Source organism: Anas acuta, chromosome 4 (genome assembly GCF_963932015.1).
Source record: "Anas acuta chromosome 4, bAnaAcu1.1, whole genome shotgun sequence".
In the NCBI taxonomy this organism is placed as follows: Eukaryota; Metazoa; Chordata; class Aves; order Anseriformes; family Anatidae; genus Anas; species Anas acuta.
The window spans coordinates 45,695,463-45,711,252 of NC_088982.1; the positions used below are offsets into that span (position 1 = coordinate 45,695,463).

Here is a 15,790-nt window from a genome sequence, read left to right on the forward strand (position 1 = left end):
GTTGTTAAACCAACAGTTGATTAGTATAACTTGTCTAATCTTATCGTAACTGCATTACTACTTTGTACATAGCTTAGTAATCACTGGAATTCCACTAAATAGTTTGGTATATGCAGTGGTATCTCCTTCCTATCAAAATCAAGCATGTTGTGATTTATAGAAGAGTTGTGAGTATATGTCTCTTAAAAATAGCCCCAAAGAGAGCTAAATCTGGCAGTCAGGCTACTGGAACTAGGCTTGCATAGCACACAAAGGCAATCTTTGGAGTGAAAAATAACACTTCTCTAAAGAGGTCTGTGGTACAGACAGATCAGAAGCGGGATGACTTGTCAGAAAGAAGGGTGAACATTTGGGGGAAGAAGCAGAAAAGTTAATAACTGACAAAGCATCTTTCTTGCTACAGAAAGAGCAGAATTTGAGATCAATGGTATCCAAGAAATTACTAGATTCAGCAAAGTATTGTGAAGTCCAGTTTCAAATACCATGTCTCATCTCACCTGATCTACACAGAGGAAAACAGTCTTGTCATCAGTTATTGCCTTTGTTCAAGTAGCCAAACTGTGCCTAGGACAAGCCTAGAATTTTGCTGAATACCAAGGTACTACTTCGTAGTCCAAGTGAAGCCTGGGTAATAGTAGCTAAACAAGGGTGTTACTGATTCAGGACTGAATAACCACCTACATTTGGGGTTTCCTAGAGTTTTGCACTTCATGTAATATGCATACATGATACTTTATTATTATTATTATTGCATAATGTCACAGTTGTCCTCAGGTATGTTAGCAAATGTGAGCAAAACCCTGTTAAAGGACCAAGTTACTGGAAATAAGTAAATGAGGCATCCTCAAATTTCAGTGGAAGGGTTTGTGTCTTACTGGGGAGATACAGGAAAACATCTCATTTCTCTTTATGAGGACAAACCTCTTCCAAGATGTCCTCTACCTAAGTCACCAACTGGCAGTTTTCTATTTGGTATGACTTACTACTGCTCAGAAATTTGAAAACAGACTTGCCTGTCTTCTCTGGTTCCTTGCATATTATGCTCTGTAAAGCAGCAATACTGAAACAAATTAATGATTTGAAGGTGTGTGCTCTCTGAATGTGTTCAAGTTTAGTGAAGCAGCCAGAGTAAGCTAGCTTATTTACTTGTACAGGATTTAACAAGATTAATAAATACATACTTTGACTTTTAAAAATATTAACTTATATTTTGATGCACACGATCAATTTTCTAGGAAAATTTTAGAAACCTCCTTAAAATCTTTGGAAATGGACAAATCACTTTGATTCTGCAGCTACACACACCACTTTAGATAGAAAAAGTAAAGTGCAGATATTGCACTTCAGATTTGTAAGACTAAATGACAGCATTTATTTTTTTTCCCCTGAGTTTGTTTGCTGACAAGAGTTGAATCCACAATGAGGTATTTCTGATAGGGTAATGGGTACTACTAACCTGTCTTGCTAGGAGCTGACTGTGCATAAAGTAACAGATCCTGCCTTGCTCTGTGCGGAGTCCTACTGGCAAGGTGTAAAAGGCAGTGATTTCTGAATTCCGCAGGAATTAGAGCTCAGTAGGAATTGCAACTCTAGATTTTACATAAAAGCAAGATAGAAGTTAACAACTACTTCTGTTGAGGCGATAACTTCCAGACCACACTAAGCTCCTTCAAGCGCTGCAATCACTCTTGTGCTGCAGAAAGTTAGATCCAGCTAGCAATATATTTTGACTGATGCAAAGCAAACTATAAGTTTTTTTTTTTTTTTTTTTTTAATTGTTGCTTAACATGTAGCAGTTCACCTTATGTATGTCTGATTAAAAAAAGTAACACAGTAGCACATAACAGATTCTGCCCTTCTCCAAGCAAAGGGCTCAGTTTACATGAAGAAAAAAGTATGTAATGTTGCTTCTAATTTTTTCACCCACGTCTGCAAGTTAAGATTATAAAACAACTTTAGCTCCTGTTAGCAAGTGGCATTGCTTAATTCGTATAAATGGCTATGTTAATATTAAGGAGTTTTACTGTATGATTGATTCACTGCACTTTATTTCATGCTATTGTCAAGGAAATGTTTTAGCAGAGGAAAATATTCAGAAGCAACTAGTACAAACAAGCATACAGGAAGGCATTTTGGCTGTAAGACAAGTACAGATGTAAATATACAATGAAATGTTTGCACAGAGCATTTTGAGCACTGTTAAATTATTCTACTGCTATGACTATACTATGTAAAGTCATTTTAGTTTTTCTGAGTGGCACAATGCCATGTTCTATTCAGTCAGACATCAAATAAATTAATTGCTTGTAGTTTAATCTCACCACAGATTATTTAATTTTCAGTTTGTTTCCAAAGGTAAATAAGACAGCAATTAATACAGCAGAGATGGAGAATTCACATTAAACACTGCAGTTTCCCTGGGATAAGCTCTTAGAAAGCATGTTTGGAGAGAAATCAAAACCAGAAACTTTTTTTCACGTTTCCTCAAGTTTTTTTGTTTGTTTGTTTGTTTGTTTTTTAGTTATGGTCAGAAAGTGTCTTTAAATATTATCAACAATGGAAAGGCTGAAGTTCATTATTCTTGAAACACATCTGCAAATGTTTGATTTAACCTGTGATATGTGCCACATCTCATCTTTCTCATACCTTTTAAAAGTCCATTATACATGTACTGCTGGAATTCCTTCTTTAAATTCTACAGTGGTGATTCACTGTCCTTCTTTCAGACACTTAAAACCCCTGTCCAATTACTGTTTGAGTGAGGCAGGTTTTCCTAGAACTTAATAGACTTTTATTTTCTGAATTTTAGTTACATTAAGTGCATGATACTCTTAAGATACCAAATGGAAACTCGATGTTTCAATTAAGAAAGACCTAGTATATGTATGGTTTTTATTTTCAGCATTTGAATCCTCTGAAGTTGTTATGTAATCAGGTTTCCACTCTGTCTTTAAAGATGTGATTTAGGGGGTCTTGTCATTGCAGGAACAGAATCTTAACGTGATCACTGCTTTAAACTTGCTATGCCTAATAAGGTGATACTGGTTTGAACTGGAGTACATGCTAACAAAGGTTCATCCCCTTTGTTCCTAGGAAAAAAAGGATAGTTACAAAGTATTTCTGCAAAAGCATTCTTTAGGAACTGTGTCATAATTATTTGGAATTTAAAGATCTGCACATGAAAAATATTATTTTTGTACAACAGTGTTATTACTAGAAATGTCACAGATCTCGTTTTACATTCTTGCAAATGCATGATAGCTTTTATATAAACAGCAGTTGGCAGGAACACAACATCACATTCAGAGGAAGGGCACAGATTCTAGCGCCCACTGGGGAAGAGGAGGCTAAGAGTGTGGGTGTCCTACAGCAGCAAGGACGGTAGACTGCATCCCAGAAAGAAGCTGTGAATACAGCAGATGCATGCCCAGCAGCTCTGCCAACTCAGGGATTTTCGTGCCACTGCCCACTTTGCCCCTGAGTAAGTCCTGGCCTGCGATCATCTTAGGATGGGACCTGATTCCCACCATGCAGCTTCTGGCCACTCCACATTTTCCAGGTGTAAAATAATGGCAATAAGTTCCCTCACTGAGCTGATTCTACCTGCCCGGATATTTTTTATACTGCATTGAATGTAACTTTATTAAAATACAATATCCTACAATGGAAGTGAACCCCCGTGTGATTCCAGATTACTGTCTTCTAGAAACAAAGAAATAATTCTGCCAGCTGGGGGAGGGGAAGGGTTGGACACAACTAAAAACTACTGATCATTGCTGAAGGTCAGTCACTACCTTTGTTTGTAGTTTAGTGCAAATGCGCTAAAGATTTGTTGGTATCTAATTTAACCATTAACTCAGTCTCGCATTCTTCACAGACAGAGAACCTTTTGTGTTTTTAATTTATTTATTTATTTTTAATAGCAACACATAAATGAAGTATGGCATTAACTGGGAGATGCTCTAGTGTTTTATTACACTTAAACATTTCAACAAAAAAATATTTCAGATTTTTTTTTTCCAAAATTTTATTGCTCTTGATTTAAGAAAAGTTTTAGTAGTGTTACTTTGTAAATTCAAGATTTATCTTGACACTTAAGGCCCAAATTGAGCAAAGCATGTATGTATATATGTAAGATCCATCACAGCCATAAATCTATTTTTGGCAATGCTTCACATATATACTTACATTACTATTTTTCTTAACAGTTTTAGTACACAGATTCAGTACACTGTCCAATTAAGTACAAAAAAGATGCATTTTTTTCTGCTTTCCTTTTTTACTAAAGCAATATGAGGTTATATAATTGTTCCTGAAGGAAAATATTTATGTATATATGTAAATACTTATAAAGAAAACCAATATATATTCATGCATACAGAATGTGTGATTCTTGCTTAGAATTTTTCAGTGCCTCATCTGCTACACAAGAGCGTGCAGCAGTAAAAAATAAGCATTACTGATACCCATGCAGTAGAAACAAATAATTTTCTATATAAAAACTGAAATCAGAAATACAGAATCTTACTCAAACAGTCTCAGCCTCTTATTCTTAGCATTGTGTTTACCGATTCTTAAACTAATAGTATATTAATTTTGATAGATGTCCCCTGGAAGCTGACCTGACACCATGAGTATTAAAGCATACTTTAAAAGGCCTTTTCTGCCAATGCTTTTTTTTTTTTCTTTTTTTTCCCCCTTCCAGCAGGAGGTCCAGCCAAAGTGGCTTCTGCCTGTTTCTCCTCTTATCCATGCCACTTGTGCTGGCTCTGCAGCATACCCCTGCTGTGCCATTCATACAGCTGTTTCAAAAGAAGCAGTTGATAACCTGTATCAGAGAATTAGTTATTTTTAAACCCTGGTGCAATTGCTATGTGACCCTAAAAGCCCTTTGGGTGTCTCAGAGGGAGGAAAAAGCAATGTGGTGCACAGGCTGATTAAAGCCACAGTGCCTCTGAAAGAAAGTGTTATTGTACTACGTCTCTAGAGAGAGAAATGTAACACTTTAGCTGCTTCAAGAGTTGCCTGAAGGTCTCAAGGATTACCTTGTTAGAGTATTACATGAAGATGAGGGGATCTGATTCAAAGAGCTACGGTCAATAGAAAATGTAGCCCTTAAGGGAAGAGCCTTTTTAGATTAAGTCTTATTCAAATATATGTAACAAAAAGGGAATAATTACTAAAATCAACTGTTCAACTCTGTTCTGAATGTGTTGTTTGAAAGACATCACCTGTAAAAGCATGAAATCCCTTGGTGTTTTCCAAGCAACTACATCAGTTATGTGGTCAAGTTCCCATGATGCCAGCTGTCACCAGTCAGTGGCTTTTACAAGAGGCATTAACCTGTGGTCTTGGATGGTCTGCAGTTCCAGCTGTGAAAGTGTCAGCTGTATTCACGCAGTTCTCTGTTACAAAAAGGATACCTTGAGCATCAATTAAACTGAGATTTAAGTGTCCATTACAAATCAGTTTAATTGTGCCACATCAGGTAGTTTTAATAGCTGCTTGTGAAGAATTAAGAAGGTTTTCTCATTGAAATTCAGGTCTTTATCAGGAGCCTCATCCATCACCATGACCAAAGATGTATCAGATAAAACATTTCCTCTGCCTTAATCACCGGAGCCCCAGTTCAGCTAAGCACTTAACCACACACACCACTTGAAGCATTACCTGAAGCATTCAAATCAGTACAGATTACATGCTTAAAATGTCACATGAACAAAGCTTAAGTGCTCTCCTGAGCAAGGCCCTAGAAAAGCCATTATTTTAATGTACAAAAATGGAACGTCATGGGAATTTAAAGGAGAAAATAAAATAACGTTTTGTTGTGTGCTTTTATTTTTCTTGTTTTGTAGGGGTGCGTATTTGTTCCCGTGATGACTTTTAACTACCAATAATCTTCCACAGTGGTTGCCTCATCTAATATTCTGGCATCTTCTTCTCTTGTTAGTAAACAAAAGAGAACTATTAAACACAAAGCCAAGTACTCTTAATCTCCAGAGAGAGACTTTGTACAGTATGTTCTGTACAAAACTGAAAGACTTGAAGATCACAGGGGAATGTCCTTTCTCCTTACTGACTCAAACTCACATTACTGACGAACGTGAGAAGGACTGCACAGAAAACAGCTCTAGCGCAGCTCTGCCCATCTGCAAAGAGGTCCATGAAAAAGATGCTCAAGGAGACCTTCCACAGAGGAAAACAAGCAGAAGTAGAGTGTACCTGCACACATTAACTGAAAGCATCTGCAAGCTAATCTTTCCTGAGGTAAACAGATAACGTGTATTAATACTACCATTTCATTATACATATTAAAAATGCATTGATGTAAGCATTTTGAAAGCTGTTTTGACTTCAGAGTTTGTATTCTTATTTAGCTCAGTGTAGCTTAAACCCTCATTTCATCCTTTTCCATTCCTTTTGTATACAATTTTGCCATAATGAGTTTTGTCCACTCTTACAATATCTCTTCCATTGTATTTCCCTGTATTTTTAGCCTTCCATTTGCAACCTTCCACTGATCATTTCTCCTTAAAAACATGCATTTCCATAGCGTTTTATTAGTGTTACAGTTGGAGAAACTCTGCCATGTCACCTAATTACATGAATTATAGGAATTATAGGAATTACATGGTTACTTTGTCAATTCACCTAATTGAATCCATACTAAGTACATTATTCATTATCACAAAAAAAAAAAATAAAAAATTACTGTTTTCATCTGCCATGATACTGACCTCTGCTATGTTATTTTTAAAAATATTACTGTCTGTGTTTCATGCAAAGGAAAATCCTTAAGCATGTATTCAAGCAAATAATTCAAACAAAGCAAACAGAACTTGTCTTAAGTGGGCTGTACCATAGCTAACTGATTTAAATGTGTGAAGACTACAGAACTTGACACCTAGTTCCAGTGTCCCCACAGCAGAAACCATGTCTTACTCCCTGCCCTGGAGAGACTGAACAGAATAGCTGTGCAACTGGGAAATGCAATGATCATATTGAAACACTGAACTAATTAATATCTATTAGTTAAAATGAAGAAAATCCTGTAGCAGTTCCACAGAGGAATTCTTACATCTCTTCTCAACTCTGCTGAAAACAGGCACAATACATTCACAGCAGTTTGCTTGAGTGAAGATGAATACCAGGGCTTATTTCTGTATAAAGAATCACAACTTTAAAGTGCAGCTGTGTAACATTCTGTACTTGGGCTTGCCTCAAATTTGGAGGAAGGCGTGAATGAACTGACTGATATATATTGGGACTATACAGTGAATGGTCTTCTCTGGATGCTCATTAATTACAATTCAGTTAGGGACAATCAGTGTACCTTAATAAATGTGCTGGAGTTTTTTGAATCTATTTGCACATCTATTTTTGCAATGTATCCATCTCATTCTTTTGCTAAAACTCTACATTATCCATTTTTTATAGATGACTTTTTACTTCTGCTGCACTTACATAGAAGAAATTCATCCCTTTAAACTGATCTTTACTTTAAACGTTTAAAGTAAAGACTTACAAGGCAAAAATGAACTGAAAAGTACCCTTTGTATAGTGTCATGATTGCTGTTTTAAGTCAGATCGTCTGTAGTCTTCTATTTCATCTAATTTTATTTTTAGTATATAGTTGTTGATGGTATTTTTAATGAAATACTTTTTTTTTTCTTTAAAGAATGGTATATGTGTAAGCACCTGCCTATTATATAAATATGATAGGCTAGTTCCTCAGCTATGACAAAAGGCTAGCAAAGTTCAGTTTAGATTTTTGCTTGGAAACAGTCCCCAGAAGATACTGCCACTCTTTCATGGGATATTTTATTCTGAAGTGAAAACTTTCCTTTTAAAAAACAAACAAACAAAAAAAGTAAAAGATACAGTGGAAAAACTAATTTTGCCAGGGAATGAAAACCAAAGAAAAGCCAGACCAAATCAAGCATAACACACAAATTCTAACATGCAAGTGCCATGCTATTCTATGACCCTGTCTCTGTTGAAGTTTGGGTTTCAAATGATTGGAGACTACATACAGAAGACAGCTCTTCAGGTCACAAAGCAGTGGTAATACACATTTGGGAAGTATTGTATCTGCTCCAATTAGAAACTACAGAAAGAATATGGAAGGAGAGGATTGATGGAAAATGAGGTAAATCTTCATGGTACTCTGAAGGTTCTTTATTATGAAAAATATTTACAAAGGTTATCTACAGTGGATAGATTTTCATCTGGAGGATACTTGGGTTTGCAAAATACCTAGCTGAAATCCTTCTTTTTCTACAAGTACATATAACATCATCTTGAAATGTTACAGTCTTGAAAACAGAAAAGGAGGTAATCTGAAACACAGAATGTTATATTGATCTTTAATGTCTGCTTTTGAAACTGTTACCTTTAGCAATTTCGACGCTGACACTTTTGAAAATTGCCCTGAAAAAAAATCTGCTATTCCAAGAAAAGTTAATATTTAGAAGAACCACTTTTTAATATCTTTTGTTGGGGATAGAATGCAGAATGTAGTATTTTTGTTTGTTTGCTTGTTTTTGTTTGTTTGTTTTCTTGTTTTGTCATGAGAATAAATTTTATATTTACTAAAGTAGTTCTGAACTGAGGGGTAATTCTCTTTTGGGTGTGGTGGGTTATGATAGGAAGTTGAGTTAGTTATTTCTCAGTAGCACTGTCTTTATTATCCTCTGACAACTTCGAGGTAAAGTACATCACTGTTTTAAATGCCTAACTACAGTTACACATCAGCTAAGGGGGCTTAATTACAGTGGTACTGGAGTTGAAGACATCAACATAAACTAAACCCCAAACACAAAAATAACATGTTCTTTTAATGATACCACCTTGAAAAATGTTGTTAGTCCCAGGGACAGCAAAGTATTTCTCCTTATAAAAATGTTATTCTTCTGATTAAATTTTCATCAATGATATTTTAATCAATGTAGATTTTTTTTCTTCCCCAGTTTGAAAGGCTAAATCTTGCACTTCAAAGAACACTAGCAAAACACAGAATAAAAGAAACCAGGTATGTATGTGTAATGGGTTTGCAACTGCATTGTGCACCAAAAATGTTTTGCTGAGAGTTATTAACAACTGGGCTGGTGCCTGGGAATCAGGAATTCTGGAATCTATGTTCTATTACCTTGTTAAATTGATGTGTGACATTTCATGCAATGTAAGTTGGCTTGATGGGCAAAATAAGCCATTTGTGCAGGGAAATATTGCTTAAAATAAGCAGGTGTTTTGGAGGAACTTGGAGATACTCAGACATAGATGGAAAGGTGAATATGGTTACCTTATTTCACAACAATCGTATGGCCTTTTAATAGTATAAAACTATTTTCTATAATAATATTTCTATGATCCTGGGGAAAGAATTTTAAATGCAAATGATTAGTATTACACAAAAAAATGTTGGCTTTGGATACGGTGAATGATCATAGATAGTCTAGATAGCTGAGCAGATGTGTGTTGCAAATGCGGACTGAAATGAATACTTTAATTACGTATTGTTTCATGCAGCATTAGTTTGAAACAAAAACATAGTATTCTATTCTGAACGGTGTATTAAGGCAAATCTAAAGCAAATCTAAACATCTGTAATGCAGCTTTTGCATATGTATTTATTTAAAATATTTCAATGAAGGAAATTCAGAAAATCTCTATCAATGGCTAACTGTTTATATAGAAGTTCATCTAAGATACATCTTCTCATCATTTTGCATCTGACATTCAAGGTGATATTTTTTGACCTCACAGAACTCAGAGAGCTGCCATTCTGTATCACAGACATCTGGATTACTACCTATCAATAAGTAATTTTAAAGTAATGAATTATTCTATAAAAACAGAAATACTTTCTCAAATCTTTTTTATTTAATGGAATGTAAAGTGCTTGAATGTATATTCCAGTTATATTATACATGAATATGAAGTATAATTACAACTTCAAGTAACAAAATATAACTAAAAATAGGGTTGTTGCAACGTAAGAGATTTTAATCAATAACAGCCTGCAGCATTCAGCCTCAATCCATAATCTGAGCTCAGACTAAAACTTTAATTTATCTCAAATGCACAGGATAATCTAAGATCCCACCAAAACCCTATTTTGTATGAAAGAAAAACTGCCTATTTGATCAGCAGAACTTGGTCTTTACTGAGTAAAGACAAGCTAGATATAACTTCTGTTGCATATTATTTTTACCATGTTTATCTTGATTTTTTCAGGGGTTTTATTTATATTTTTATGATCTTTACAGAAAAACTGGGGATAGAGAAGATTTTGAAAAAATAATCAGTGATCATGCTGATGCAGCAGGTAATGTAAGCTTGTTTAATAACACATCTATATTGCACATACATAGATTATATAAAGCTGATATAACTATAAAGTAATGCATTCATGTATAAAATAGTCGTGTTATTATGAAATAATTTCCTCATCATGATGGCTTGAGTGATGCTGACATCACAGATACTAAACTACATCTGTGCAACTAACAGCTCAAAGAGTCAAGATTTGAGTTAGAGTTTCTCAACTCTGAGATGTCATAATTCATACACTGCAAAGATAACAACGTATAGGGAGTTGTAAGATACATTCAGCAATACATGACAGTGTTACACTGAAAAAATGTTTGATCCTTTACATCTTCTGGAGGATTCTAGTCTGTGGGAAGAGATCTGCTTTAATTTGCAACAGGAGAACTCTCTGGCTACATCTATAGTAGTAAATTAACATTTCCAGAAACTGAAACTTGGTCTTCTGTACACTTAAGCTGTTAAGCTGATCCTGGCACACAGTTGGCTTGTGACAGATAACAGTTTTCCAAATGATTCCCAGTAACAGTTGGGGAGTTGGGACATACTCAACAATCAGTTTGTGTGCAGCTATCCCATTAAAATGAATTTGCTACAAAGATGTGAGCTGTTCTGTGCCAGTTGGTCTCAGTGCCCTGGAATATTCCTAGGGTCATTTAATTTATTGGATCAAGCATAGTATTTATATCTGCATGTGTGCACAAAAACGATTTAATTTTGACTCTCATTTAGTTTTATAAAATTACTTTATTTCTTTATGTCAGGCTAAGGGAACTGGGTTAAGTCCTGTGCCAAAATGTGCATTCATTCTGTCTACACCCCCTACTGCACAGCACTGAGTCTTGGATCATTCCAAACTACAGCCTATTGCCTCCATGTTTTCCAGGCATCAGGTAGTACAACTTTAATTGGTCACAACAGGACACCTAAGAGCGAAAGTCCTCAGCTGTCTGTGATGGGTCAAAAAAGTAAATTGCTAATTTGGTTTGATGTAGGATGAAAAAAGTGGAGATTAGCCTGAGATTCAGCATGATGAGTGCAGTTCTGACTAAAATATGATTCCATGCAGGTGTGCCTGTGGAGTCTCTACGGGAATCTCTTGGTGAAGAGCTATTCAAAATATGCTATGAAGAGGATGAACACATACTAGGAGTTATTGGAGGAACCCTTAAGGACTTCTTGAACAGTTTCACTACTCTGCTGAAGCAAAGTGGCCACAACCAAGAAGCAGGAAAAAAGGACAGACTTGAAGAAGCCTCCATATTATGCCTGGAGAAAGATCAGGACTTCTTAAATGTGTATTACTTCTTTCCCAAGAAAGTCACGAGTCTTATTTTATCTGGCATTATTAAGGCAGCAGCTCATATTTTGTATGAAACTGAAGTGGAAGTCATGCTCATGCCTCCTTGTTTCCATAATGACTGCACTGAGTTTGTTAATCAGCCTTATTTGCTTTACTCTATACAAGTCAAAAGCGCAAAACCTTCTTTATCTCCATGTAAACCACAGTCTTCACTTGTGATTCCTGCCTCTGTATTCTGTAAGATTTTCCCATTTCATTTTATGTTTGACAAGGACATGTCTGTTCTACAAGTTGGAAATGGGATAAGAAGACTTTTGACCAGGAGAGAATTTCAAGCTAAGCCTAATTTTGAAGAGTATTTTGAAATTCTTACCCCTAAAATAAGCTGCACTTTTAGTGGAATAATGACAATGCTAAATATGCAGTTTACTGTACGAGTGAGAAGATGGGATAATACTGATATGAAATCATCCATGGTAAGAGAATTTTTAAAACTATGGCTTCAGTGAGGAATTTGTTTTCTTCTTTTGGGAGATGCGAGACAGTTAAAATAGCCACCAAACAAAATTATGTTGTATTTTTCATTGTCTACTTTTCAACATCTAATACAAATAAATAATAATGATCTATGGTGAGGGCACTGTAATGTAATTCAGATTCTGAAACCAATATTCAGTCAAAATTCTCCATTAGAACTTCTTTTTTTTACATGAGTAAAATCTGACTGTTAACATGATTTTATTAAAAAAGGAGTAATTTGAAATATGAAGATAAACTCAGTGAATTGAGATAAAGTCAGTGGCATGTCATGCTGCTGAGAATAAGAGCATCACCACTACAGAGACAGTGGCAGGGGAAGCTTAACCTAAGTGCAATTGAGTCACCTAGAAACAACAGTTCTAAGATTTGGGGAAAGGAATAGACATTTCCTGTGTTCATTGAGCCTTTGCTTTCTTCAGGATTTTGTATCTTTGATATTCAGATACCTGAACTGATGTAATCACTATCATGAAATATCCTTTTTTTTTTTTCTCAAAAAAAATGGTGATTCAAAGCAATGTTAAGGAGAGCTCTCCAGCACCTTGCACATTACACAACTGAATATGGAAGGGACACAAAAACAGCACTTCACACAAAATACTGTGCCTTTTCAGGTCATTAAAGAGGGATATTTCTGGCATTTTTGCTTTTTAATTTTAAATTGCAGTGAGTACTGAACATCCTCTAATAAAACTGAAACAGTTGTTTTCACTTTATCTTACAGAGAAAGAAGTGCATGAACCAAACATGGTTTTGCTAACCAGTTGTTAGCAGAAATTCATTGACCACTGTAATCAATGCAATCTTAAACAGTAGATAAAAATGCACAAAATTCTTCTTTTGATTTTCTTTTCTCTCTAAGATAAAATTGATACTTACTAATACCCAAACATAATTAGGGGTTTGTCCTTAAACTGTGGTTTAACTTTTGCACCAGAAGGCTCACATAAAATAAGCTGAACTTATGATTTAGCTGTATGATTTTGTATTCCATGTTTTCTCTTTATCAACTGAATGAAGATGTGAGGACTATGGGCCTCTCTGATTCGCCTGTGGTTCAGCAAAATGTATGTCTTGTTTCTAAGCACTTGCCATGCAAGTTGTGCATGAATCCTTGTTTCTTTAACTGTTTCAGGTAATGGATCTTAAAGGCCAAATGATCTATATTCTTGAATCCAGTGCCATCCTATTCTTGGGATCCCCATGTGTGGATAGGCTAGAAGATTTTACAGGACGTGGATTATACCTCTCAGATATTCCTATTCACAATGCACTGAGAGATGTTGTTCTGATTGGAGAACAAGCCAGAGCTCAGGATGGACTGAAAAAGAGGTTAGGAAAGCTGAAAGCAACCCTTGAGCAGGCCCATCAAGCACTTGAAGAGGAAAAGAAGAAGACCGTAGATCTTCTGTTTTCTATTTTTCCCGGAGAGGTTGCTCAGCAGCTGTGGCAGGGACAAGTTGTGCAAGCCAAGAAATTTAATAATGTCACAATGCTTTTCTCTGACATTGTTGGATTCACTGCCATCTGTTCTCAGTGCTCACCTATGCAGGTTATCACCATGCTTAATGAGCTTTATACTCGCTTTGATTACCAATGTGGAGAGCTAGATGTCTATAAGGTACACAATTTATTGTTCTTCTGTGGGGTTCTGTGGCAGGAAAAGAAATTATGAGTAAATGGGACAGAGGATAATAGAAGTCCAAAAATATTTTGTCCTACACCTTCATTTTATGAAAGATTTAAAATCAGTCACAAAACAATGAAAAGTATATCAACAGCATCAGCCATGCTTGCAGCCAAGCGAGAAACCCATCAAAACCTAAGAGGTCATTTTAAAAATTAATTTCAGCTACAGTGCTGTGAATCTGGGGTAAATAGGTGTTTAATGTAGCAACAGGTGCCTGACAACAGGTGAGTAAGGAAAGGTATTCTAGCATTGTGCCTAGCAATAAATACAAGTTGTATATTTATTTCCTTTTGAATGACACTGCAGGATTTGCCCAGGACCATTTAGCAGGATGCAAATCTCAGCAAATCTCAGTCAAACAGTTAGGTAAAATTCCTGCTGAAACCACAGACTATTCTTTTATATGTCAAGCAGTATAACACTAAGGAACAAATATACCTGTTTCAGGTTGAGACTATTGGAGATGCCTACTGTGTTGCTGGAGGTTTACACAAAGAAAGTGAAACCCATGCTGTTCAAATAGCATTGATGGCCCTGAAGATGATGGAGCTATCAGATGAGGTGGTGTCTCCCCATGGAGAGCCTATCAAGGTCATATATTTTATTGTATTTTATATGGTAAAAATGGAAATTGTTGGTTGTCTAGTTGGTTTCAGGGTTTTTGTGTCAAGGAAATTTCACATTAATTCAAACAATGTGTGGGATCAACGGTGTATGGCTGGAGAAACCGATCGTTTTAGTTCTATGAACGAGAGTTTTGTGGAGAGTTAAAGATGAAACAGAAATCTGAAAATTAACCCCAAAAGCTTAAATGTGAAATCAATAGGTGCACATTGATAAGCTGCTGGTTTTGTCTCAGTAGCAATACATTTGTAAGTGGCATGAAATATTCTGTTATCATTTTCTAATTAGGAGACTAATCCCTTAGAATTGGAACCAATGAGAACATCAAAGTCTTTTGAGGCAACAGATATAAACATGAATAATCAAATACATGTTCTAAATACAGCAATCCACATATCTTTAATGGATTCTGTTGCTGTTCATGTTTTACAGTCAGATACTGAACCAATACCATAAGAATGGCAAGACAACTGGCTGATTCAGTGGTAGTTACATTTATGGCCTCCTTTCAATGAGAACTTAAGCATGTACTGAACTTACCACATAGGTTCACCTCTCACTGGGAAAAAAAAAAAAAAAAAAAAAAGAGAGAGAAAGATTGGTGTGCATGACAAATGATGTGGGCCTTCCATTAAGTTCAAATGTCCTGGAATGTGGTCTATTTTTTTAAATACTGGTGTCTCGATTCCTTATGTCTTTCATTTGCTCATTTTTAACATTCGTCTATTCATTCATTCCTTTAGAAAACTTCAAACTTCTTTGATTATAGATTAATGAATGTTTGTATTCCAAAAACAAGAAAGTGATTATTAAGAGGATAACATGTTCCACATTTATCATACGTTTATATAACAGCAGTGTTATAAATACCATTCTTTTTGTATTTCACAATATCAAATTAAACTAGGGTTAAAAATATAGAAACATCTTGTCATTATTATAACATGTTTATAATTTCCACACAATTGCTACTTCTATAGTTTTGAATGAGCAATGTCATTACATTCAAAAAGTAATTTTAAAATATAAATAAAAAAAATGTATAAACAACTTCGAGAACCTTCTTAGAAGAAAACAGAATCTTTCTATTTCTAATGAAAGCACACATCTATTTTAATGAAATGCTTCATGACTGTTTTGTAAAGCAACAAGTATGTCATGGTATACTGTCATTTTCTATATAAATTGTCAAAGAAAAGGCGTGACTGCAAACTGCTTATTTTAAATCAGACTTCTGTGTCAGTGTACGTATATGAGACATCTTTGCTGTGTGGGTGGATTTTGCTTTTGTTGCTTTTTTTGCT

General features: G+C 35.4%; 1 protein-coding gene across 5 annotated transcripts in view; it reads left to right on the top strand.

Moving 5' to 3' along the window:
• The window catches only part of GUCY1A1 (guanylate cyclase 1 soluble subunit alpha 1), a 34,989-nt gene that overhangs the window by 15,109 nt on the left and 4,090 nt on the right, over positions 1–15,790 (top strand). For 4 of the 5 annotated variants that reach the window (XM_068681049.1, XM_068681050.1, XM_068681051.1 and 1 more), the window contains 6 exons: positions 5,856–6,267; positions 8,970–9,031; positions 10,269–10,327; positions 11,399–12,108; positions 13,308–13,793; positions 14,310–14,453. In XM_068681049.1, coding sequence (XP_068537150.1) covers positions 6,019–6,267; positions 8,970–9,031; positions 10,269–10,327; positions 11,399–12,108; positions 13,308–13,793; positions 14,310–14,453 — 1,710 coding nt within the window. In that variant the 5' untranslated portion in view covers positions 5,856–6,018. The remainder of the gene's footprint in view (positions 1–5,855; positions 6,268–8,969; positions 9,032–10,268; positions 10,328–11,398; positions 12,109–13,307; positions 13,794–14,309; positions 14,454–15,790) is intronic. The other variant, XM_068681053.1, reaches the window with a different exon arrangement.